A 27,786-nucleotide genomic window follows, 5' to 3' on the forward strand; every position below is an offset into this window, starting at 1 on the left:
GTTTGTGTTATAGATAAGAAAATTTAAAATAAAAAGCCTATCCTATCTAATAAAAGAGAAACATGGTAATTGGCATATGACTGCTATCCTTCCCATTGGCTAATCAGTGAGATATGCAAATTAACTGCAAGCCAAGATGGCAGCCGGCAGCCAGGCAGCTTGAAACGAACATGAGGCTTGCTTGCTTCAGTGACGGAGGACTGCAACGTTCCCCACCTGCCTTGTCGGCCTCTGAGCCTGCAGTTTCAAACATTGTAACAAATATAGACACTAAACAAAACCCCAGAAACCAGCTTTCAGTCGCTGGGATATCAGAGCAGGAGTTGATACAGAGTTTCGATTATAGAACTGAAACAAACCAGATACCTGCTTTCAGGAGTGGAGGCCTAAGAGCTGGAGCCACAGAGCTAAAGCTGGCCCAGAATAAAAAAAAAAAAGAAAAAAAGAAGCAGTTGGGAGCTTCAGTCCCAGCCTGCAAACAGCCCTCAGTCCCTCACCCAGACTGGCCAGGCACCCCAGGGGGGACCCCCACCCTAAAGGGTGTGTGACCAGCTGCAAACAGCCATCATCCCCTCACCCAGGCTGGCCAGGCACCCAGGTGGGGACACCCACCTTGATCCAGGACACCCTTCAGGGCAAACCAGCCGGCCCCCACATGTGCACCAGGCCTCTATCCTATATAGTAAAAGGGTAATATGCCTCCCAGCACCGGGATCAGCGGAGCCGCGAGGCCTCCCGGCACCAGGATCAGCGTGACAGGGGGCAGCGCCCAAACCCCCTGATCGCCCTGCGGCTCTGTGTGTGACAGTGTGCGGCACCCCAACCTCCCCCCCCCCCCCGGGCCCTGCTCTGTGTGTGATGGAGTAGAGCCATAACCTCCCCATCGGCCCTGCCCTGAGTGTGACAGTGGCGGCGCCCCAACCCCCTGATCGGCCCTGCTCTGTGGGTGATAGAGGGCGGTGCACCAACCCCCTGATCCGCCCTGCCCTGAGTGTGACAGGGGGTGGTGCCCCAACTCCCCTATCAGCCCTGCTCTGTGCGTGACAGGGGGCAGCGCCCAACCCCCTGATTGGCCCTGCTCTGTGCATGACAGGGTATGGAGCCCCAACCCCCCTGATGGACCCTGCTCTGTGCGTGACAGGGGGTGGCGCCACAACCTCCCCATCCACCCTGCCTTGAGTGTGACAGGGGCGGTGCCCCAACCTCCCAATCGGCCCTAACCTGAGTGTGACTGAGGGTGGCATCGCAACCTCCCAATCCGCCCTGCCCTGTGCATGACAGGGGAAGGCACCCCAACTCCCTAATCAGCCCTGTTCTGAGCCCGGCCAGGGGCTGCACCTAGGGAGCAGGCCTAAGCCAGCAGGTCGTTATCTCCCGAGGGGTCCCAGACTATGAGAGGGCACAGGCCAGGCTGAGGGACCCCCCTCCCCCGAGTGCACAAATTTTTGTGCACCGGGCCTCTAGTCTATAATAATAAAAGCACAATATGCAAATTGATCAAACAGTTTTCCAATGTCCTTCCAGACAACCTTCCAGATGAAGCCAGGGCTGCAGCTGAGGGATCGAGGCAGCTGCCACAGCTGCAAAGGCCTACTCTTGCACGAATTAGTGAGATATAAGATGACAATAAAACATCAGGGGGCTAAATGATCATATGTAGTCAAAGAATGAGCTCAGCAGAAGGAACTGAGTATGGGAATCTAAGGATGAGAGGCTTTAGACAGGATGTAAGATTGCAGTAGTTGGGGAGCATCTAACTGGAGAATTATCATTTTAGAGTGTGGTCATGGGACTTAATGGCTAAAGTGGGTTCTAATTAACAGTTCCTGAAGTTGATGAGTCCAGACTACGCTCTGACTTTTTCATATGGCCATTTAAGTCATGTGGCATTTAAGGTTACAGTTGGATCCTCTGTACTGTGTTAACCTTTTCAATAGATAAGAGGGAGTGTTTGGTGTTTATGAAGATAATAGGACAAAAGGGGCAGGAGAAGTAGTGGTGAAAGGCATGGGCCTCGAAGGTGCAAAAACAATATTCTGAGGTGAGGTGTTGTAGATGAGGGAGATTAAGGAACAACCACAAGAGAAAGAAACTGCATTCCAAGCCGAGTCAGATACTAGTTAGGGCATGTGGAAGGAATTTTCAGAGGCTAGTGAATATTTACTTTGAATAGAATGGGGATTTAGAGGCTAAAGTGGAAAGATTTTCATGGGAAGACAAGAAGCAGTGAGGTCAGAGTAGAGTCAAGTACCTTGGTGAACCATTCTTTAGACGGAGAAATCACAGGTAAGACGGAATGTGCTGCCAAAGGTCTTCTATTGAGGAACATGGCTACAGTAAAATTGGTACTCAAGTTTTTCAGTGGGTGCCACAAATCAGTAAATTCTGGCTATCTAGATGGGTTCAGCTCTCATACATTACCTTACTGTTGCAGATACGCTGCCAGGTGATGCGGGAGAATTAATCAGCTGGGCACTCAGAGGATATTCAGAGAAGTAGTCATTATTTGCAGATGTACTAGTGCCGTGACTCAGGGGAGTCAGTCTCCAAATCCTGAATGATGAATGTGGACAAAGCTTTCCCTTTATACCCTGAGTTCCTTTGTCCCCAGATATGGATCAGGCTTTTGGACTTTTCACAGGCTTTGCAGCCCCCCGTGAGTTGGGATGGGGGAAGTGAGATTACACCCAAAGGCCTGTCTGGCACCAGTGCTGCCAAGCCCCTCAGGGGGTTGTATATGGTTCATGGTTTCTGGCCTCTGTAAAATGGGAGTATTCTGGGAAACAGGTTCTGCAAGGCAGGACAGACATTACAGATAAGAATGAGTTTATTGGCAAGCAAGAGTGTGCGTCAGAATGCAGGTTACTGGTACAAATTCAAATAGCTAGCCCCCCAAAATGTCTTATTTCCCCTTTCATTACAACACATTACATTACAAGCTCCCCTGTGCCATTTATAAATAAAAATGTGTACACAAAAACGGGGTTTTACCAAAACTAACCTCATATGGTGATCTGATCATAAATTCCTAGTTGGGCAGGTCATGGTGGATAGACACATCCCAGGCATATAACTTCTTTAGTAAAAGGCTTATATTTGCCTTTAGCAAGCTCTGTCCATTGTTTTTGTGCATCTAAGTCAGTGGTTCTCAACCTTCCTAATACCGCAACACTTTAATACAGTTCCTCATGTTGTGGTGACCCCCAATTTCAATGTTACAAATTGAACATAATTAAAGCATAGTGATTAATCACAAAAACAATACGTAGTTATATATGTGTTTTCCGATGGTCTTAGGCGACCCCTGTGAAAGGGTCGTTCAACCTCCAAAGGGGTCGAGACCCACAGGTTGAGAACCGCTGAAGTTAACACGCTTGAAATAGGCATAACCACCCTCATAAGAGTACACAGTATTGTTAACTATCCTGTAATCTGATCCTGGGCTTTCTCCCACCTCCATGCAATCTCTCTTACATTATCTCCTTACTCCCAAATGCACAGAAGAAACTGCAAATGGTTATTTCTTGGCAGTATTTACAGTAGAATCTCAGTTCTCAAACTTAATTTGTTCTGGAAGGCTGTTTGAGAAGCAATTTGTTTGAAAACCGAATCATTTTTTCCCATTAGAAATAATATAAATTGAATGAATTTATTCCAGATCCCCAAATGATTCCCTGTTTTAACGTTTCTTATATACAGTACATGTCTAATGTACTGTTTAATCTACAAACAAACACTTCTTTTCTTAAATTTGTAGAATCATCCCCTACTAGTCTTAAGCAAATGGCTTTTAGCACTCATTCCAGGGGTATCTTTCAGGAAGTCAGTATGCAGCATCTTCGCTTTTTCACTTATTATTGCCTCAAAAATGCTTTTCATTTACCCAAACCAACTGTTTTTCTAGCTCTTCAATTGCCTGTGATTATTGTTTCTTTCGCACCCTTAGTAACTCTTGATGGTCTCTATATGTTTTAAAATTGTGCTAATTGTCCATTTTGCCAACAACAAAAGCAAAACACACATAACACACACAAAATATTCACAGCACAATTTTCTGAGATGTTAACAACATGAGGCTTAGTGGAAAACTGACTTGCAATCTCTTCTTTGTTTGTGGCCTGAGAGCTGCTTTTTGTCATGCTGATGTATCAGTATGAAAGGGTTGTTAGGTTGAGAACTAAAATTTTGTTTCAATAACTGAGACATTTTTTTCTGTGAACAACTTGTTTGAGAACTGAATTGTTCAAGATGGAAGATGTTTGAGAACCAAAGTTTGACTGTATCTTAGTCTGTTGAGATCTTGCCTGTAGGCATATCCTCTGTTTGGCTCAAATAAATTCTTATAAAAATCTTTTTACAGGTTTGGACATTTTTTATATCAACAAGCTGTAGTAAAAAGTATCCCTATCTCACATTCAAAGCCCTGTGGCAGAGGACACACCCAAAGCACCATCCCGGAAGCCCTAGATCACTGCACTCATTGCTCGTAAATAATTGCGTAGGTCTCTGCAATGGAGGCTGGGAGACTTTTGAATGTTTATTTAGGTTGACTATGAATCTTATTTCTTGCTCTCCTATTGATTGATAATTTAGTATTTGATCCCTCTGCTTTTTTAAAACATATTTTCTCTCTTATCTTCTCTTGCTTCCTTATCTGATATGGTGTCTAAAGACAACAATTCCAAAGTTCTTTTATAAATGCCATCAATCAACACATTCCCCTCTCTCTTCCACTTAATTGCCCTGTCAAATCCAAAGACTGGATGAACCTCTTAAACTATTACAGCAAACTTGAACCATGCACTCAATTCTGGGGTAATGTTAATTATGGCAAAGATATTGGCTAGCAATTCTTATTGACCACATAATATGACACAATGCAATGGGACTCTTTAATGTTTAAAGTTATAACAAGTACTATTCATCACCTACAAATAGTGAATTTACTTCTGACTTACAGAACCATGATATTCCTGTAGTTGTCAAAGCTCTTAGATAAAAATACATACCTTTCCCAGACTTTTGCAGGTTTGGGGTCACCATATACTTGGGTGATCGATTTCAGTGCAGACATGCTTATCTACAGCTCATCCCCTGTGGGGTGGGGAGGATTCATCAGGGGCTGCACTTCATATAGGATCTTGTTCTCTTTTCTGAGCTCAGAGGACCAGAGGAGCTACTGCACCAATAAACTCACCTACAATGGCTGGCGGATTATTTTTCATGAATAGAAACTATTTCACTGAATTATTACATCTTTATACAATCAGTAAAGATGTAAGTGTCCTAAGCAATTTATCATCCTTTCCTATTCAATAGACTTTTCCACTTTTTCTAATAATTCAAAATGTTAACAGATAGGCTTCTTTTGTTTGTTTGTTTTCACTATATAATGATTTTCAATTGAATTTATTGGGGTTACATTGGAGAATAAAATTATATAGGTTTCAAGAGTACAATAGTGCCCTAACTGGTTTGGCTCAGTTGCTAGAGCGTCGGCCTGTAGACTGAAAGGTCCCAGGTTCGATTCTGGTCAAGGGCATGTACCTTGGTTGCGGGCACATCCCCCATTGGGGGTGTGCAGGAGGCAGCTGATCAATGTTTCTCTCTTATTGATGTTTCTGACTCTCTATCCCTCTCCCTTCCTCTCTGTAAAAAATAAAATAAAATATTAAAAAATAGAGTACAATAGCTAGGCATCTTGATACTACATATCAAGAGTCAAAAGTCCTACATTTGTATCCCAGACAGAGGAAAAAAAGACATTTCTCATTTATGGTATTTTAATAAAGAGTCAGATTTAGTCACGGTCTAAAGTCATGTTTATTTAACAAATGTGTACTTACTTATATATTTTAGGTACAAAAATGAAAAATTAAAACATCTGAAATTTTATTTTATGCTCACACATCACCTAGTAATTAATGAGGCCATTGTAGCATATTAAACTTTTTATTGAAGTATAAGATACATAAAAGAAAGTATAAATATATTATACATGTGCAGCTTGATAAATTTTCAAAATATTGACACCCTTATAATCAGCATCCAGATTAAGAAACAAAACATCACCAACACTTCAGAGTTCCCTTTATGACCTTTATGATTCTGTCCCATAGTTAACACGATTCTGACTTCTAACAATATAGATTACTTATGTCTGCTTTTTTTTACTTTATAGAAATGGCATGTTTATTTTACATTTGAATATCTTCTTTTGTAAAGTACCTGCTTAAGACTTTTACATTTTTCTGTCAGTTTGCTTGTTTTATTATTTGAAGATCTTTTTGTTTTTAATCAATATGTACACATCCTATGTACTAGGACAAATTTCTCAGCCTTTTTGAAGATCCAAGAATATCTTGAATGCCATTCACACCAAAGATCAGAACTCCTCTCTCCTATTTTCTCTGCCTTGTGTACTAATTTCTCCTATATCAGTTCTGCTTCCGAAAATGTATAGCTAAAAAGGAGCTACGGATGCTTCAAAATCTCTCTATAATTAAGAACATTTATTTATGCTGCTATTTGAATATTTAGGAGGTTAACACTATCTTTTAGTAGGATAAGGAACCATTGCTTTTCTCAACTCATACCTCAGGATTCCTACTCTAATATTTTGACATTTTGCTTTAAAATACGTGCCACCTTCTGGGATGGGTACTATGATTCATTCCACTGACTTTCCACTTGGTTCATTATACCAAAAGGTTTCTTCATACTATTGCTTCAAGTAAGGCAAGATTAAACAACATATGTTCAGATTTTGAAGCTTGACAACCTCAGGTTTAAAAATAAATGAAAAAGTTGATGATAACACTTATTAAGACTGTGATGTAGGCAAGTTTTTCAATCCCTTTGAGGCTTGGATTTCTAATAAGCAACACAGATCTCAAAGTAATTCTTAACTCATTAAATGGTAATGAAGATGAAAAGATATAATACATTTAGGGCTTTCCTGAAATGACACTGACCTTTGAAGACAAAAAGAAATAAATACTTGATAGATTAGATGATGTGAAAATTAAAAACCACTACATTTAACAATAAACAAAATAGAAACTAGCATGTTAGAATAAAATAATCAAACAAAATACCCTCCAAGATATAGAAATAATTTCTACAAAAAAATCCAATAGAAAAATGATCAAAAAGTAGGTATAAGCATTGGCCAAGAGCAAATGATAGAGTGCCAATATATGGAGAGAAAAAAAATTCAAAAAGCACTAGGAATCAGGAAAATGCAAATAGATAAAGTATATTTAGGTTGTTAAAGTAAAAAAATACTTGTAATTCCCAATTTGTAAAATAAGCCTTCTCACCCACTGAAAGTTGGAGTATAATTGTTTATACCATATGGAGGACAAATTGTAATTTTCTCCAAAAAATTTAAATGTGCCTTTCTTTGACTTACCAATTTCAGTTTCAGAAATCTCATTAAAATATATAATTCCACATACATACAAAAATTAATATACAAAGATGTATGAGAAAGTTCTTTGTGACAGCAAAGAAATAGAAACAGATATCCATAAATAAGAAAGTAATTAATTAAATGATGGAATTTTCAAAGTACTATAGAGCCATAAAAAAGAAGGAAATAGACTTCTACACTTTTTTTTTTCTACTGTAGAAAAATCTCTAGGGCAGTATTTTAAAAAAAACACACAGAAGGTAAGTTGCAAAAAACTCAAGTAAATCCAATTTAAATGATAAGTTGTATGTGGGTGTATAAGTTGTATGTGGGTGTAAATATGCATGTAGTTGCATGAAATTATTTATTTGAAAGAAATCAGTCTGGCATGATACTTTAAATAATCTTAAACTCTGAGAAGGACAGTGGAAGCTGCAGTGAAATGAAGGAGATATAACTAGGCTTTTACTTTAGCTCTGCTTGAATCTTTTATGGAATATCAAAATGTTATGAAAATTCTTTTTTAGATGCAGGACTTCTAGACATTTAAAAATAAATTAATATTAATTTAATTGTTGTTTCTTTCCAAAAGAACTTCTTTATCACAAATACACATGCTCTAGACTAGCAACAACAAAAATAACATTTCAGATTTCTCTTAGAGAAAGAGTAATTTGTTTCTGATAAGCGGAACAGCTATAGTAGCATGCATTTCCAAACTTGGACTTATCTCTGCATCCAAATAAAAGGCACCCTTGAGACAAGTATAATTATTTTTCTTTTCCTTTATATTTTTTTTTAGGCTAAAATACTGAAACCAACATTTTATTGACATGCAGAGAAGCCATAACAAATTCTTAATACCGCTTTACTTTATTGCTACTTGAACCTTATAATTCTTAGTTTCCTCATACTTCTCAGCTACATCAACAAATTAAGTGTTTATTCCTTGTCCTCTCTTTACCCTGTCTCTCTTGTTTTCCTTATTAATGTTCTCCTGCTTCCTTCCCTTCATTTTCCTCCTTTCATATTGCTCTCTGACGCTGCTAGATGGCTCTAGATTTGCTCTGAATAGCTGCTGCCTCCCCCACCTTCTTTTGCCAGGGAGATATTGCACAGGTGCAGCCCCATCTGTCCCACTGTGTCTCTCACAGCACAGTAGTACACAGCAGAGTCTCTCAAGGTAACCCGGGGCAGGATCAAGGTGCTGGATTTTCTGTCTTCTGTGATGATGAGAGAGGCCATGTTGTTAGTCACGGTGTTTCGTAAGCCATGAATTATATACTGTGGCCTTTGGTTGGGATTTTGCCGATACCAATGTATATAGTCACTTCCACCGATGGTAGAGTGGTTACAAGGCAGGTTCACATCTTTTCCTTCAGCATAATCCATGGAGTTGGGCTGGGTGATCTTAGCATCAATCACAGCCCCTAAAGGGTTAAGAAATTCAAATTAGCATCTATAGATCAAGGACACAACAGTCCCATAACTCTTTGGCTCTACCCCATACTATAGTGTTTTTATTTATGTCCTTCTAGAATGCAAAACATATTATTAGTGTTATGGAGACCAAAGGTACATGCCAAAAATCAGAGACTCCATAGACTCTATCCCATGGGTCCTTGGCTCAATAAACCCAGAAATTTCTTACAATCTGGATACTGCTAAGAGTCCTTCTGGGATCGTGGTTATGATTTAATTTGTCATGTAGAAGTTTGTTCTCCCTAGACAAATGCATAGATCAGTTCTCAGCTCCAACTCTAGTTTGGGAAAGAACTAGAGAGCAAATAACCCTTCAAGGTCCCTTTTGGTAGGCACAGAACACTTACCCAAGGTCAGAAACACAGTTACTCCAGTGAGCAGCCTCATACTTCAAGGAAGGACTGGGATCATGAGCCAAAGTTCAGTCTTTGTGTCTGAGTTGAGTCTTAAAGAGATTCCAGATAAGAGAAGCAACAGCTACTAGTAAAGACTTACAACTGCAGCTACCACTGTGATGTTGCCAGGATCTTGTCAGCCAATGATAGAGCAGCTCCTTCTCTAGATCTTCCTCCCCTGTTTTATCTATGTCCCCAAGAAGAAGGGGAGAATGTCAACCAGATATCTCCAACTCTCAGGGTGCCCACTAATATTATTTGTGAGGTTTAAAGTTTGACTCTAGATAAGGAAAACAAATCACGAGGATGTTTCTATACAGGACCTTTTTTCCATAATTTCTTCCTCAATGTACCAAAGAAATTGGCTGATGCTCCAAGGAGTTTATACAAAGTATCATTTATTCCCAGAAAATTGTACTGAGCTCTGTGCTGTAAGAAGATGAAATTTCTATCTACATACCAGAAGATGCATGTGAGATTCAAAAGAAGTCAGTGATGTGCTCAAAGGGACAGGAAAAATTAACAGCGTTGAAGCTAAAAGCTAAACCTTTGGGAGCTCAGGTTTCCTATAGAGTTTCCTGGAATCATGATACCTACTATTGTCTAGGTAGACACTTTTCAATGCATCTGCTCTTGATATAGTAACTGATTACATGAATTGTGCTCATCCTCTTCTCTTTAAAGAAATATCCTTAATACTCATCTTCTCTATGCTAGGCTATGGTGCTGTGCACCAGGGATGGTGAGGCAGAAAGAAAAGAGAAGAGGAAAAGCAAAAATGGTGGAGGAGGTGGAGATTGTAGAAAGGTTATCGGAGGGAAGAAAAACATATATAAAGAATAAGGAAAGTAAAAGATAATCAAGGAGAAGAAGTGGAGAGAAAGTTATTTATGGAGGTACATGTATAGGACTTATGCTATTGGTCTAAGGGCCCCTGAATCTTTGACCACACATACTCAATAAGAAATTATAAAGTACAAGTTGTCTGACGAGGAAGAAAGTATGCCTTTTTTTCCCTGTAAAATGTCAATGGAAAACATATTTATCTGCCCTTCTCCCAGAAAGAAATGTTTTTTGCAGATGAACCAACCCCCTCTTGTGACTGAATAAATGAACTGCATAACAAAGACCAGGCCAAAAGTTGGCCAGCAATCTTTTGAAAGACTCTTTCCTCACATTTGCAGTTGAAAATCTTTGCTGTAATACCTCTGTACTCATTATTAGTTTCTGGCCCTAGAACACTCCTCCAAAATTTTAATTATACTTATTGCTTTATTTCAGTTATATTTCCATTATAGTTCTCTGTTGTTGGCTTCTCTTTAATTTTCTTTCTCTCTCTAATCTTCCATATCTAAAAGTTGGCTCAAAAGCCCATATTCTTCAATGTTTACAAGAAGGTTGGTACAGATTAGGCACTCAGGAATTACTTATTTTCTAAATTTGTACATGAGTCATTACTTATGAATTTAGAGAGAGAAGTTATGCTGAGTGACTCCTTAATTTATTCTAAATATAATATTTCAATATTATGAAAAACATTTTGAACAAAAGGCTCCAACAGGATAAATATAGTGTTAGAGTTGTGGGCAAAATTCAGTAGACAACAAACTTATCAAACATGGGGTGGGGAATATCAGACTATAAAGACATGGGAATAAATGTCCTAGTATTCATTCTCTCTCTCTCTCTCTCTCTCTCTCTCTCTCTCTCTCTCTCTCTCTCTCTCTCTTTCTCTCTCACACACATACACACACACACATCCACACCTCAATAGCATGCTATTGCTGAAACTATAAGAACAAATGAAACTGAAATTAAGGGCAGCAGTACTTACATCAGGCAAAATAAACTTTTTTAAAAGCCCATAATAGGAGACAAAGAAGGACCCAGCAATTCCACTTCTGAGTGTTATCCAAAGAAACCCTGAACACTAGTTCAAAAAGACATATGCATCCCTATGTTCATTGCAGCATGATTTACCATAGCCAAGATATGGAAGCAGCCTAAGTGTCCATTGATAGAAAAATGGATAAAGAAGTGGTACATGTAGACAATGGAATATTACTCCGCCAGTAAAAGAAAGGTAACCTTGCCATTTGCCACAATATGAATGGGCCTAAAGGGTATAATGCTAAGTCAAACAGAGAAAGAAGAATTCCATATGATTTCACTTATACATAAAATATAAAAAACAAAATAAACTCTATGTGCTAGGCGTGCTGCTTCTGGCATTGCTGGGGAGGGGGCACTGAGCTGTTGGGTATGAAGTGTAATAGAATAGACTTTGCCACCTGAAACTACTGCTTCAAGTTTAGACCAGGCAAGGAACAAACTTTGAAACAACCAATAAGACCAAAGAAGAGTACACAACACTTGATCTGAAATAAGAAGTCTGTGCCTACTCAAAAACTTTGAACGAGCACTTCCCAGCACTGCTAGTCAGTCATCTTCGTTGTTTTCAGTGCTGCACTATGAGACTGCCCAGTGCAACAGCAGTTGTATTCTTTATTAGTTTTAGGCCATTTTCTCTCATTTTTTTTAATACTAGCAACTTTCACACTTTGGAATGTGTTGAAAAAGAAGAATCAGCAATTACTATTGAAAGTGCAATAATTTTATTATCACTGAGAGATGAGCTTTGATCCAAATTTTCTCCACAACAATGGACACAATTGGTACCCCAATGATACTTCAGCAGCACTGTGTGAAAGTGGGTTATTGAAAAACTGATAACCTCTAACGGGTCTATTCAGTCTTCAGAATGTCAAGCTACACTTTTCTTCCACTTTCCATAGCATAATGGAAACCTGCAGGACTTAAAAGTAGGAGATAATGTTGAATTTGAAGTATCATCTGACCAGCGGAAACCCATTGCTGTTAAACTGGTGAAGATAAAAGCAGAAATCCTCCTTGAAGAATGAATAAATGGACAAGAAGTGTTTCATCTGACTTACAGGTCCTGAAGATGTGGAAGAAAATGTCCAGCTGGAAACTGGAGTTAAAATAAACTTTGTAATTGATCACAATAAACATACTGGTGCTATAAGTGCTTGAAACATGCTGTTGAAAAACAAACAAGCCTGCTGTCAGGGAGTAGTTTGTGCCATGAAGGAGGTGTTTGTCTTTAGTGAAAGAGGTGATGTTATAAAAGAAATACTCTTTCACTATAGTGAATTTAAGGGTGACTTAGGAGCCTTACAACCTGGAGACGATGTGGAATTCATAACAAGGACAGTAATGGTAAAGAAGTTGAAATAGATGTCAGACTATTGCCTCAAGGAACAGTCATTTTTGAAGATATCGGGTTTGAACATTTTGAAGGAACTGTAACCAAAATTATCCCAAAAGCACTCAGGAAAAAACAGAATGACCCATTGACAGGACACATTGAAGTAGACTTTGTGATTCCTAAAGAACTTCCCTTTGTAGACAAAAATACAAAATCCAAGGTGACCCTGTTGGAAGGTGACCATGCTAAGCTTAATATTTCAACAGACCTAAGTGACAAATTAGAATGAGCAACTAACAGAGAACTTCTATCAAGTCCATCCTGGTTCAGTGATGAAACCAGAAAAATGGGTGTAATTGCTATCATACAAGATGGTTTTGGTTTCATCAAATGTATGGATTCATCATCAAATGATGCTCCTATCTTCTTCCACTATGGAGAATTTCTTCATGTGAACTAGATGCATATTGCAGAGGAAGTCGAGTTTACTATACTTCCTAATATGCTCTCTGCCCTAAGAAATCATGGTGCTAGGATTAAAAAGTATCCCAAGGGCACAGTTTTATTCCACTTCTATTCAGATCATAGTTTTCTGGGCACTGTAGAAAAAGAAGTCACTTTTTTTTTTTTTTAAATCCTAAAACCACTAAACTCAAATAAAGGCAAAAACCAACAAATAAACAAACAAAAAACAGGCTAAGGATGTTATTTATGACGATTGTTGAGTGAAATTGACTATTTCTTTCAAGCCACTGATCCACTTCTCCTCACATAGGAAATAAGGTTGAACTTAGTATTAGTGACAAGCAAGCCCGGACAGTAGATTGTAATCTGTGTGTGACTTTTAGGTCATAATTCTAACTCCAAAAGGCTCGTCAGTTATGTAACAACTCTGAAGGATAATTTTGAATTTATTGAAACAGCGAATCACTATAAAAAAATTTTTTTCATTACAGTGAGTTCTCTAGTGATGTCAGTAGCCTGGAACTGGGAGACATGAAGGAGTACAAGTTGCCCAAAGGCAAATGCAGCAAAGTCAGTGCAGAAAAAGTCAACAAAACACTCTCAGTGAATGGCATTACTGAAGAAGCTGATCCTATCATGTACTCTGATAAAGTCATTAACCCCTTGAGGGGTGTTGATCCAACACAGACTGAGTACCAAGAAATAATTGAGATCATGGAGGAAAGGAATATGAAAGATAAGGTCTATGCATTTGGCATAGTTGGAATGGCCAACAAAGGGGATTGCTTGCAGAAAAGGGAGAGTGTCAAATTCCAATTGTGTGTCCTAGGCCAAAATGTACAGACGATGGCCTACAACATCACACCACTGAGTAGGGCCACTGTGGAGTGTGTGAAAGATGAGTTTGGCTGCGTTAACTATAAGTGGGAAATAGCAAAAAGCTCTTTCTCTATGTGATCATACGACTTTCCTTCTTTAGCCTATTAATATGGTGGATTTCATCAGTTGATTTTTAAATATTGAAGCAGCCTTGTTTGATGAGTTATTTTTTTAATTACAGAGGTGAGCAAAAGTAGGTTTACGGTTGTTAATATGGAAAATAATATAATCTATACATAAAAAGAGATAATATGCTAATTGGTCCTAACTGTGTCACAGTAATGGCCAATTTGCATATTGACATACCAGCAGGAGGCTGTGCGCATGCAGCAGAGGGCAGGTGGCTGGGGCCAAGTTCCCGGGGGTCTGAGGAGAGTGCCTGACAGGAGCCAGGTCTACAAAGAAGGAGAGGAAGAGGCCACGGGGAGCTCTTCCAATCCCCCTGCACGGACACTCTACCCCAGCCCCTGCACCCCCGGGGGGACAGGGAGGCTGACCAGATGGGGAGAAGACCCAGCCTCAGGGATAGCTGCAGCCCGCACCCCTGACTCCCAATCTCTTCCCCTGCCACCCCCGCCAGGGGCACCCACAACAATAGCACACCAGCGGCCACCTGTCAGCACCCCGAGGAACCTGGGGCCTGTGGGCCACCACTGCCGGGCCCCCTCCACTGGGGCCAGACATGCTTCTCCTCCCTACAACTCCAGACCCAGGTGGAGGCAGGCCTGAGTGGCCCCCCAGGGTCAAACCCTTCCCCCCGACAGCAGCAGCGCCGTATCCACAGTGGAAGCATGCTGAACCTCGCTGGGGGGGCAGCTAAATCCGCCCCCCTAGCCCACCTGGCTCCACCCTGGCCTGGCCCCCATCCTGCTCCAGGAAATTGGAGCCCCGCCCTGAGCAGGTACAGCGGTGACACAGCCACATACAACTTAAAGAATAGCACCAAGAGGGAAGGTTTTACAGTTACTCCCCCTTTGGACTCCCCGCCCCAGCCCCCTCCTAATGCCCAGCCCCCCACCAGTGCCTCCAGGGACGACCACCGACCACCGCTACAGGACTGCTGGCCAGAGCACCCCCGCCCCCGCCCCCAGGCCAGCAGAACCCTCTGCAAAGCTTCCATAGCTACAGTCCCAGGAAACAATCATGCCCTCCTCCCCTAATCAGCACCTGCTACCTGCGAGGGTACCCATGTGCTTAAAAATAACAATCCCTTCCCGTTTAGACATCACTTACTCGATGAAACATTTCTAGGTTTATTAGCTTAGAACCTCCTCATGACAACCCAGTGAGGTAGGCGGAGAAGAGATTACAATTTCCATGGTATACGCGAATGAAGCTTCAGAAATGAAGCTCAGAGAGGAAAAGTGTCAAGCCCAGTGGTTCCCAAGGTGCAGCACACCCCCCACGGGGGGGGGGGGGCGGGGGGACAATTTGATTTTAAGTGGGGGCAATTAGAGAATGAGTTAACAGTGAACTTTTTGCATTTCTTATGGTTCTAGGGAGCCTCATCTACAGTGTATCCTACATAATAAAAGGCTAATATGCAAATGACTGAATGGTGGAATGACCAGTCACTATGATGAGTGCTAACCACCAGGGGGCAGACACTTAATGCAGGAGCTGGCCCCTGGTGATCAGTGTGCTCCCACAGCAGGAGCGCTGCTCAGCCAGAAGCTGGGCTCATGGCTGGCGAGCACAGCGGCAGTGGTGGGAACCTCTCCTGCCTCCGTGGCAATGCTAAGGATGTCTGACTGCTAGCTTAGGCCCACTAAGCCGTCAGTTGGACATCCCCCCAGGGATCCTGGACTGTGAGAGGGTGCAGGCCAGGTGAGGGACCTCCCCCACCACCACCACAAGTGTCTGAATTTCATGCACCGGGCCTCTAGTATTTAATAATACAATAATAAACTTTGTGTTTCTCATACTCACAACTATAAACCTACTTTTGTCCACTCCTGTATTAATGAATTCTACTTGCTAATATTTTGTTAAGAAAGTTGTGTCCCTATTCATGAGGGAAATTTCTCTGTAGTTTTTTTTTCGCTTTCCTCCCCGCCCCCTCTCCTCCCCTTCCTCCCCCCCCCCCCCATTTTTTGTATGGTCTTTGTCTGATTTTGGTATCAAGGTAATACTAACTTCATAAACTGAGTCAGAAATTATTTTCTTTTTTCTATTTTTCTGGAAGCAATTGTGTAGAATTCAAGTGAACTCTTCAAATGTTTGTAGAATTCTCCAATAAAAACTATTTGAGCCTGGAGAGTTTTTTAAATTAAGATTTTCATTTCTTCATAGACATTGTGGCTTCAGCTTGCTTTGACTTCTGCTCTAAAGAGAAATAGGGAGCAGCTGTCCTTGACTCCCACAGCACGGTTTGGGGACAGGCAGCAGGTGCTTCAAGAGCTCTGTGCCTCCGCACAGAAATAGGTTCCGACATCTGCAGTCTGGATGGCTGTGATGTGCAGGGAGCTGTCCTTTCTAGTCTCTCCAAACCGAGCTGTCAGTCTTTCCTGCTTCTTTACTTCTCCACCTCTGACTAACATTACCAAGAAAACAGGATTCCCTCCAGGGCTTTGCGTATACCACTGTAAGTTGTTTGAAGTGCTTGAGAAATTGCAGTACGTGGTGAAGTTCTCTCCTTCTTGTAGGAGCAGGAATTGAGGAATTTGCTTTATCTGTTGTCCATTCACTTCTGTTCAGGAAAAAAACAATAGAAGGCTTCAGAGAAAGTCTGGTCAGATCTCTATTCTCTGAGCTACAATGGTCTCTCTCATCCTTCTTCTCTATTTTTCTTATTCTTTTTTCCCTCCCCAACCCCTTCTATCTTCCTTCGTTTTTGTGTTTTTGTTTTGTTTTACAAATTTTTTGCTCTCAATCAGAAAATCTCATTCCTGCAAATGCATACAGGTACTCTTCCACAATGTTGAATTCTCTAGAAGCAATCAGAGAAATCTCAAACTCACGTGATATGTGCATCCATAAGATCAACACTGGTACTGTGAGTAGCATCTTCCTTTTCTTCCTCTTCAGAAAGAATTGCCAAATCTGACTACTCCTACGTGGGTTTCCCTTGAACTACTAGCTGCTTCCAGGCTCAAAGAAATGTGGTCTATCAGTGCTTTTTGGAAAGAAAGGGGAAAAACGTGACTGTAGTTTGAGACAGCCAATCAAACTTAGCACTGTTTTACTCACTCACCTTCAGACTCAGGTCAATGTTTGCAGATGCTGCCCCCCTGTGACTGTACTAAGAAATGGCCAATTTAGAACCCATTCCTTCTACACTGCTTTCTGATTGAAGGGATATGTTTATCAAGGTTAGAAAGAGTTTACTAATTCTGATATTGTTTAGGGGGAGTATAATTTGCCTTTAAAAAGTTGATTCTGAGTCCTGGTCAGGTGGAGTCAGTTGGTTGGAGCATTGTCCCATACACCAAAAGGTTGCAGGTTGTTCCCTGTCAGGGCACATCCCTAGGTTGTAGGTTTGATCCCCATCTCTCTCTTTCAAAAAAACAAAACACACACACACACACACACACACACACACACACACACACACAACAAACAAACAAACAACAAACAAAAACACCAAACTAGTGGATTCTGTGATTTAAACATCAGAAAAAAAAATTAAAAGTTTCACTTGTAATTTCCAGTTTCATCCAGAATCATGTAATGTGTGTTCATGTATCTATTAATGGAACATATTAGGTCACAGACATTTTTTAAAATGTGGAAAAGACTCATCATTTATTGCTAGACCACCCATGATCTCAAAATGGAAGATAAAGAGTACCTATTTTTCTTGTCATACAAATTACCCTGGTTGTAAATTATCTAATTTAGAGCTCATTTTTGCTGTCCAACTCTTACTTTTCCACATACCAGGGATTTTTTTTACAAACATCAATATAATTTGAAAACAAAAATCTTATCTATCAGATATGAATTTCTGTAAGAAGACTTTCTTAAACCAAAATTCTTGGGTAGAATAGCTTTCTAGGGCTCCACAGAATTCCAGTCTCACTTGTCACCCTGGATTATAAGTGACAACATGTACCTTAAGGGCATGATCTCTATCATCCTTAAGAACCGTGCTGGCCCAAGTTTGAGCATTGACCTCTGAACCAGGAGGTCATGGTTCAATTCCGTGTCAGGGCACATGTCCGGATTGTGGGCTCAATCCCCAGTAGGGGCAGCTGATCAATGATGCTCTCATCAATGATGTTTCCATCTCTCTCTCTCGCTCCCTTCCTCTCTGAAATCAATAAGTATATATTTCTTTTGAAATATGGTCTTAAACTCCTGCTCTGTCACAGAAGACATGGTGGCAATCTTTAGATGCAATGAGAGCCATGGGCCTCCATGACAGCAGGTGGTTGTTTACTCATGTTGGGGCCCTACTATGAACAAGGAGATGTAAGTTTTTCTTTTTCACTGTGATTTTTATCTTTTGCTCATTTTCTCATTCCATCTGACTAAACTCTAAAAAATAAAATAAGGGGCTATTTACAAGGGCATGCTTACAGTTCTATAAATAATAAAAAAATTAACAAATTATTTTAAATTTCAGATCAACATGAGAACCCAAAGAGACTGAGAATTTCAGTCTATATGTTCTTGGTTATGAATGACTTTATAAAGGTATAGATATTTTTTGTAAGGATTCTATACTCCAGATTTACATTTTTTCCATGTTTGTAATAGTAGATTTTCCAAATTATATGCCACTCTATCCAATAATTGATTACATGTGCGGGAAGAGCTTTATCCCTCACATTCTAAAGTAAGCAAGGGCCCAAGGAAGATGGAGTTGTGGGCCAGTTTCAAGTAGCATTCTGTATGGAAGTGTTGTATAAATGTAATCAATTTTGTATGTTCTATAGTAACTGCAGAACGAGCTCAAAATAGTCCTATCCTGTTTGATAAGATATTGAGTTGTTTTTCAGAAACAACAGACCAAAACCGCAAGTCATGAAGCCAATTCATGTGCATAGGAGAGAAATTTGACCTCTGGCTACACCTGGAACCAGTCTCATACCCCCACTCACTCACACACAGAACCAAAGCACCAGGACACAACTGGGACTTAAACACTGGAACCCTTTCAGAAGCAGAGGGTCCATTGTTCAGGAAGATCTGGCATTGACACCCCTCAACCATAAATGGCCGATTTCCAAGGTCCTCCAATTAAAACTTGCCGCATCAGCACTTCCAAATACCTGTTCCCCCTGTCCCTTAAAAACCAGCAAGATGGATTTGAGCCACCATTTGGTCTCCTATCTTCTCAGTTGGTGCCTTCTCCATCAATAAACCCTTTCTGACTCTAAACTCTGATGTTTTGAGTTTTGCCTTTTGAAGCATCGGGCACACAAACTTGGGTTTTGGTTACACTATGACGTGAAAAGGGCTGTGAAGCATTGTGTTTCAGCAATTCGCAAATTAGTCAAACTCTGTCCTTGCTTTTTTTTCCTGTGCCTTTTGTTTCTACCTATTTGGTTAGCCAGTAATAAGATCATTATTGAAAATATTAGTGTTAGTTTGCCGAAGGAAGAACGCAAGAGTCCAAAATGGTGAGGGATTACGAATTTATTTGATCATCCACACACCAAATGGCTGAGCCCCAAATGGCTCCAGCACCCAGCGACGGGAGTCAGCAGTTTTTAAAGGACTTTTGGTGGGCTTTTTCTGGATGCAGAATTCTCTGTGCAAGTCTGGAAGGGAGAGATAATGGAATGTGGTTTCAGCAAGTAAAGTGTGGTCTCAGCAAAAAAGAATGTCCATAGTGAAATGGCCTAAAGGTCAGTTTCTGGGGGAGGGGTATTGATTCAATTGCTCAATCAAACCTAATTAGAAATTCTTCTATTGACCTTTATTCCAAGAATGATGGGGACTGGTTTGGGAAGTTAATCAGCAGCAGGAACAGTGATGGCTCTTCTTTTGTTTTGTTTCACTTCACCAACACTGGTGTACAGTGAGCCATAGGTTCTTCTTACTCAAGCCTGTTCTATACTCTTCCAATTCTACACACATTCAAGTAACATAAATCCAATTATTCCCAGTCTGACAATCAAACAGATTCAATATCACCTTGTGAATGAATTTTTAATGAAAAAAATTTCCATGTGTATGTCTCTTAAATGAGGGGCCCTACAATTTGTTTTTCAAAATATGCATTATTTTTTCCTAAACATGTGATGACAGGAAAGATTTCTAAGGAGAGAGAGAGAAAGAGAAAGAGAGAGAGATGACATGAGATGGGTAAGTAGCTATTAATGTAGGTGTCAGGGGAAGCTGAAACTCAAGCTATTTGATGTAGAGGCCCAGAAGGTAGTTAAATCATGTTGATAAAACCCAGGAAGGCTCCAGAAATAGAAGCCTTAGTACCAGAGGGGTGTTATACTCGTAGATGGTTTGGAAACCTACAAAATGAGCACAGCACCAGATACTTGACCTGCCTCCTATTCCTGGAAATTACAAACAAAGAAACGTAAGCCATAGAGTTCAGTTACCTATTCAGTAGCACAATCACAGTACAAACTGGAGAACAAGTCAAGTTTAGTGTTGAACTTCCCCTACCAATGCTTTTTTCAGTATCACAGGTGATTTTTTTTTAAAATGTAAATAACCACATGTAAGAAGAAATGAAATACAGATACTCATGTAGGGAGAAGGTTGAAATAACCTAAACTAAAATCCCCAATGAGTTAAATGAGGCAGCATTGCCTATTCTGGTACGAAACATGTAAGTTTCCACATCAGGTGTTTGATAAGAGAGTTCCATTTCTGCATGTGAAGAAATATAATAGAAGGACCAGCTTTTAGGAAGTAGCAGCAATGTGGGGTAGATATCACACTAGTTTAACCAGATTGTTTTAGATAGGTTGACAAACCATTTAATTCATTTGGAACCATGCCAAAAGTGAAGGCAAAGGATTCATCTCAATGGTATAGCTAATATATTGGGGGTGGGGAAGTGGAGTCGAGGTTAACAGTGTTTAGTAACAGTCCAATTAGTTGAAGGAACTACAATGACTAGAATGTTTGTTTACCTATGCTTGCATTTCCCCTGATTATTGAAAACACTGTAATTCACTGAATTTGCCTTTTTCATCCCACACATGGCTCTTCATCAACATTGGTACCAGAGTAGCACCAGACCCGGGTTTGAGTATGGGCTGCAGGTGCCTTGAAAGCACTGTGCCAAATGCACAGAGGTATGTGGCTGAGTCTTCGGGCTGGGATCCTTTGATGTACAAGTAGCTGTAACCCTTTGTAGTATTAAGAGCAGCTGTAACTCGACCTTCCTTCTTTACATCCCCATTTAAACTAATTACAAACAGGATCGTGGGCCTTTTTGCAGGTTCCCACCTGTACCAGTGTAAAGCATAGAAAGAGCTGGTAGGGAAGCGGCAGGTGAAGTTGGTGCTCTTTCCTTCCTGAACACGCAGTGATGGAGGACTCTGTTCCACATTCAGTTCGCTGCTCACTCCTGTTCAGAAAGAAAGACAAGGTGAGACATAGAAACTGGTCTTTCTACAGAGTTTTTATTTTCTTCACATAGTCTCAAATAAAACCTGGAGGTGTCTGACTGCATCAGCCTCCCTTCCCTTCACCACCCCAGATGGTTAGGAATGTCTTCAGCAACCCAAGAACTTACGGACAAGATGAAGCCATAGGATTAACAACAAGGCTGGCAAAAGATTATTTTCCATTTATTCTGCCCAAGTATCCTCAGCAAAGTAACGTCCTGCAGCCTAGATCTGTGGGACATTCTGCCTCAGAAAGCAGAATTCTGCATTTGTTTGCCAAACCAATCAGAGACAAGCTATTGTAAATGTACTAGAAACACACCAACCAATTCTGCCCCCTAGATTCAGCTTCCTGTGGTTCAAAAGGAAGGATCAAACACTGCTTTCTTTGCTTTTTTAACATTTTTCAAACCAAATATCAAGGTTTTACTTTTTTAAATTTATCTTTATTGTTTAAAGTATTACAGATGTTCTCCTTTTTCTCCCATTGACCCTCTCCACCCCACACCCACCCCTCCCAGGCCTTCACCACACTATTGTCTGTATCCATGGGTTGTGTATATATGCAGTTAAGTTCCCCCGTTTATCACTCCCCACCCACCCCTTTACCCTCACCTTCCCTCTGAAATTCGTCAGTGTGTTCCATGCTTTTATGTCTCTGGATCTATTTTGTTCATCAGTTTATTTTCTTCATTAGATTCTATATATGAGTAAGGTCATGTGATATTTATCTTTCTCCAACTGGCTTATTTCACTTAGCCTAATGCTCTCCAGTTCCACCCATGCTGTTGCAAATGGTAAGAGTTCCTTCTTTTTTATAACTGCATAGTATTCCCATTGTGAAATGTACCATAGTTTTTTATCCACTCATCTGCTGATGGGCACTTTGGCTGTTTCCAAATCTTAGCCATTATAAATTGCACTGCTATAATCATAGGGGTGCACATATTATTTCTTACTGGTGTTTCTGGTTTCTTAGGATATATTCCTAGAAATGGAATCACTGGGTCAAATGGCAGTTCCATTTTTAATTTTTTGAGGAAACTCCATACTGTTTTCCACAGTGCAACACTGACTTTCTTGAGGCCAACTTCATAAACATTGAAGAAATCTCCCATGAGTTCACAACACAAAGAGAATTGATCATTTTTCAGAAGTGGGCTGCCCAATCATGAACTGCTACTAAGTTGAGAGAGAGTTGCAGGTGGAATGGCAATCTGGAAGGAAAAGCCCTTTGATTAGAAATCTTTAATGTGAATTTGCAAAAAGTTTTTTTAAAATTTAAATCCCTTCAGATTATAAATGTGCACATATACTATGTACTAAACAATCTTTTGCTTTATGTACATTATTCTTATACAAAATAATGCAATTAACAATAGGAAAATTAAAGCTCAAAGAGATTAAGCGATTAATTTGAAGTCAATTACCTAGTAGGTGGCATAGTAAGAAATAGAATATATATCTATCTGGCTCTGGAGTCAATGATCTTTGGAATCTGCCATGTCACTACATTTGTGATACTCACTAAATGTCTTAATCTTAAAGAAGGCATGTTCTGAAACAAGGAGGGGGAGTCCATTTTGTGGTTATTCTTAATAGCCAAAAAAAGGGGGGGGAACAACCTGAATATTCATGAACTGGTGAATAGATAAACAAAATGGGGTATATTCATCAATGGGCAACTATTTGGCAATAAAAAGGAGTTAAATACTAATAAATGTTACAATATAGATGAATCTCAAAAACATTATGTTAAGAAAAGAAGCTAGACACAAGAGATCACATATTGAATGATTCCATTTTTATGAAATATTCAGAAAATAAAACTATCTATAATAATAAAAGCATAATATGCAAATCAACCAAATGGCCAAACAGCAAAATGGCCAAACAGCAGAATGACCATGTGGACAACCATGCTATGACACACTGGCGTCAGGCCAGCCAAGGCAGGTGCAATGCTATTGGTCGGGGGCCCTGCCATTGCCACACAATTGCCCCGCAGAGGGAGGCCCAGGCCACCAGCCAGAGGGGCAATTGATAATGGGGCTCTGTGATTGATCTTCCCAAAGAGGGAGGCCCAGGCTACCCCGCTGGCTGTGCTGTGGCTGGTGGGCGGGGCCTCCTTCTACGGGGCAATCAATTGTGGGGCTCCTGGACTGCAAGAAGGAGCAGGCTGGGTTGAGGGAGACCCCCACCCTGAGTGCATGAATGTTGTGCACTGGGTCTCTAGTAAATATATAAACTAGATCAGTGGTTTCCTGGGGTTGGGGGTGGAAATAAGGATTAACTGTAACTGTGAATGAAGGATCTTTTTGGGGTGATAAAAATGTTAAAACTGGATTATGGTAATGGTTTCATAACTCAGTTAGTTTACTAAAAATCATTGAACTGTAAATTCAAAATGGATGAATTTTATGGAATATAAAATATAACTCAATAAAGTTGTTTGAAAGTAAATAAGAATTATGGTTTATCTTACCTGCATCACACTCCAGGGATAATGTAGTTTGATTTAACATACAATGATTTGTTTGAACAGTGATTTCTGTCTTTAGAATTTCCTAGGGGCTCTGAAAATTATTTTAAAAAAAAATTCTCTATTCTCTGTGAGCCCAAAATATAGTCAGATAAATAAGATATGTCCAAGGAAAGTTTAATAGTACAAGCTAGCATTAATTAAGATTGTTCAGTATATAAATCTAACTTCTGGGAAATTGATAGTATGAATTGATTTTGTAACTGTAGAACCAGCTCAAAATGGTCCTATCCTGTTTAGCAAGATATGAATTTCTTTTCAGAGACAACAGACCAAAACCACAAGTCATGCAACCAAGGCATGCACAGAGGGGAGCGGTATGACTTCCAGCTGTACCTGGAACCAAAGTCCTATGCCCTATCCCCCAACCAAAGGACTAGGACATAACCATAACTTGAACACTGGAACCTTTTCAGAAGCAGAGGATTCAATGTCCAGGAAAGTCCTGTGTTGACACCCCTTCCCATAAATTGCCATTCTCCAAGGTCCTCCAATTAAAGCCTGTCCAATCAGTGCTTCTGGATACCTTTTCCCCCTGTAACCTTAAGAATTCACCTCACTCTGGATCGGATAGTCAGGCTTTTGAGCTTTAACTACCTGTTCTCCTGGGTGTCACCATCTATAATAATAAAAGCATATGCTAATTAGACCGGATGTCCTTCCTGATGACCTTCAGACGAAGCCAGGGCTGGGAGGAAAGCCCGGGTTCTAGGTGCCTGCCAGCAGCTGGAAGGAAGCATGGGTCCCAGGTGCCAGAGGAAAGCAGGTGCCGGCAGCTGGGGGAAGGAAGGCCTATTCTTGCACGAATTTGGTGCATTGGGCCTCTAGTTTGTAATAAAACTAGAGGCTCTATGCACGAAATTTGTGCACTGGGAGGGAGGGGTCCCTCAACTCAGTCTGTGCCCTCTCATAGCCAGGGACCCCTTAATCCTTACCACTGGCTTGCTGCTCCTTAGCTATGTACTAAACAATCTTTTGCTTTATGTACATTATTCTTATACAAAATGCAATTTACAATAAGAAAATTAAAGCTCAAAGAGATTAAGTGATTAATTCAAAGTCAATTATCTAGTAGGTTGCATAGTAAGAATTAGAATATATATCTATCTGGCACTGGAGTCTATGATGTTTGGAATCTGCCATGTCACTACATTTGCAATACTCACTAAATGTTTTAATCTTAAAGAAGATATGTTCCAAAAAAAGGAAGGGGAGTCTATTTTGTGGTTATTATTCTTAATAACCTCCCTCTGCAGAACAATTATGTGGCAATGGTGGGACCCCTGACCAGTCGCATTGCACCCACCTTGGCTGGCCTGGTGCCAGTGTATGTCATAGCATGGTTGTTTGTGCAGTCTTTCTGCTGTTTGGCCATTTTGCTATTTAGGCATTTGGTCAATTTGCATATTACGCTTTTATTATTATAGACTAGAGGCCTGGTGCACAAAAATTTGTGCATTTGGGGGGGGGGAAGACCCCTCAGCCCAGCCTGTGCCCTCTCTCAGTCTGGGACCCTTCGGGGGATGACCACCTGGTAGCTGAGGCCTGCTCCCTGGGGCATTGGGCCTAAGATGGCAATCAGACATCCCTCTGGCAGCCTGGCAGCCCTCGGGGGATGTCCACTTGTCAGTGGGGAGCAGACCTAAGCTGCAGTCAGATATCCTTAGCGCTGCTGAGAAGGCAGGAGAGGCTCCCACCACCACCACTCTACTGGCAGCCGTCAGCCTGGCTTGTGGCTGAGCAGAGCTCCCCCATGTGGGAGCACACTGACCACCAGAGAGCAGCTCCTGCATTGAGCGTCTGCCCCCTGGTGGTCAGTGTGTGTCATAGTGACCAGTCATTCCCAGTCTTTTTGCTGTTAGGGTCAGTTTGCATATAACCCTTTTATTATATAGGCTAGAGGCCTGGTGCATGGGAGGGGGCTGGCTGGTTTGCCCTGAAGGGTTTCCCGGATCAGGGTGGGGGTCCTGCTTGGGTGCCTGGCCTGCCTGGATGAGGGGCTGAGGGCTGTTTTCAAGCTGCCTGCACCCCGTTTAGGGTGGGGGTCCCCACTGGGGTGCCTGGCCAGCCTGGATGAGGGGCTGAGGGCTGTTTTCAGGCTGCCTGCACCCCCTTCAGGGTGAGGGTCCCCACTGGGGTGCCTGGCCAGCCTGGATGAGGGGCTGAGGGCTGTTTTCAGTCTGGCCACACCCCCTTCAGGGTGGGGGTCCCCACTGGGGTGCCTGGCCAGTCTGGATGAGGGGCTGAGGGCTGTTTTCAGGTGGGCCATGCCTGCAACTGAAGCTCCCAGTCTCTCCTTTTTTTATTTTTTTTATTTTTTTAATTCTGGGATTTATTTACCTTCTGTAATTGAAACTTTGTTGTGGCTCCAGCTCTGAGGCCGGCTGGCTGAAAGCAGGTATCTGGGGTTTGTTTAGCTTCTATAATTGCAACATCATTGCTTAGAGTGCAGCTCAGAGCTGAGCCGCAGCAGGCAGGGAACCTTGGCTTCCTCCATCACTGGAGCAAGCAAGCCTCATGTTTGCTTCAGCTGCCTGGCTGCCAGCCGCCATCTTGGTTGGCAGTTAATTTGCATATCGCCCTGATTAGTCAATGGGAAGCATAGTGGAGGTATAGTTAATTACCATGTTTGTCTATTATTAGATAGGATAGTTTTATTTTCTGAATATTTCATAAAAATGGAATCATTCAACATGTGATCTCTTGTGTCTAGCTTCTTTTCTTAACATAATGTTTTTGAGATTCATCTATATTGTAACATTTATTAGTATTTAACCCTTTTTTATTGCCAAATAGTTGCCCATTGATGAATATACCCCATTTTGTTTATCTATTCACCAGCTCATGAATATTTAGGTTGTTCCCTTTTATTTTTTTTCAGCTCGCTGCTCCTCAGCTTTCTGCTCCTTGCTGCTCCTGCCACTGCTGCTACACTCACCAGCCATGAGTGCACTGACCACCAGGGGTAAGCTCCTGCGTTGAGCTCTGCCATTTGGTCGATTTGCATATTAGGCTTTTATTATATAGGATAGCCAATTTTTCTCCATTGTAATTCTCATTGTTTAGTGGTTGGTTCTACTAGCACCATGGACAAACTCTGTCTATAGTAACTTTAATACCTTCTTCCCAGTGAACAACTGAAATGAATAAAGAAAACAGCAAGGGGTTGGTGCTAATACTAGGGAACATTTCCTTCCACATACAAATCATGTTCTGAAAAATGGAACAGGATTGGAAGGTGTCTCAATGGCTAACTTCTGGATTTCCTTCCCAAGAAAAGAGATGGGATTATGGTTAATAAAGACAATCTCAAAGTGCCTAATTAAGTCTCCTAAAGTAGAAGTGTAGGGGCTAGCTAGAGTCTAGGACTTAGGGAGGGGCTGCTAGACAAATAGAAACTATTTCAAGTCAAGCTTCTGTTTTCTCCAGATCATAGTATTCAGATGAGTCAGTGTAGAAATGGGCATGAGTGCCCATTCAGAAAGCCCACTTTCTATAAAGCTTGTTTCTAATGAAAACACTGATTCACTGATAAACTTACCCACATGTTGAAGGAGAAGTGTCCAGAACAACAAGGGCATACCTCCAACAAAGGGACAATACCTACAACTAGTAGGGCAGAGTCCAGCAAGCTATAGCCATCCACTTTACCTGAAATAGAGACCAAGCCAATTGACCACTAGGCATGCTGCATAAATTAAATCTGACCTTAAATGATTTGCAGAGTAAAAATCTTGACAATCCTAAGTAAATAACATAAAACCTAGTCCAGCTTAATATTTTATGTTAATGTTTGCATTGCAAGGTCTCTAAAAATAATTTTATATTTTGCCTATTCATTCAACATCTTGTGT

At 41.0% G+C, this 27,786-nt stretch overlaps 1 pseudogene and 1 gene segment (V, D, J or C); one reads left to right on the top strand and one right to left on the bottom strand.

The window, feature by feature from the left end:
• Positions 1 to 7,463: 7,463 nt before the first annotated feature.
• On the bottom strand, positions 7,464 to 9,351 carry LOC118679445. The segment is given in 2 exon segments: positions 7,464 to 8,844; positions 9,244 to 9,351. Coding segments are annotated over 2 exon segments (414 nt in total).
• A 2,571-nt stretch (positions 9,352 to 11,922) lies between these two features.
• Positions 11,923 to 14,001, top strand: LOC118672939 (annotated as a pseudogene).
• The last annotated feature ends 13,785 nt before the right edge of the window (positions 14,002 to 27,786 follow it).

Source organism: Myotis myotis, unplaced genomic scaffold (assembly GCF_014108235.1).
Source record: "Myotis myotis isolate mMyoMyo1 unplaced genomic scaffold, mMyoMyo1.p scaffold_m19_p_1, whole genome shotgun sequence".
NCBI classification, from domain to species: domain Eukaryota; kingdom Metazoa; phylum Chordata; class Mammalia; order Chiroptera; family Vespertilionidae; genus Myotis; species Myotis myotis.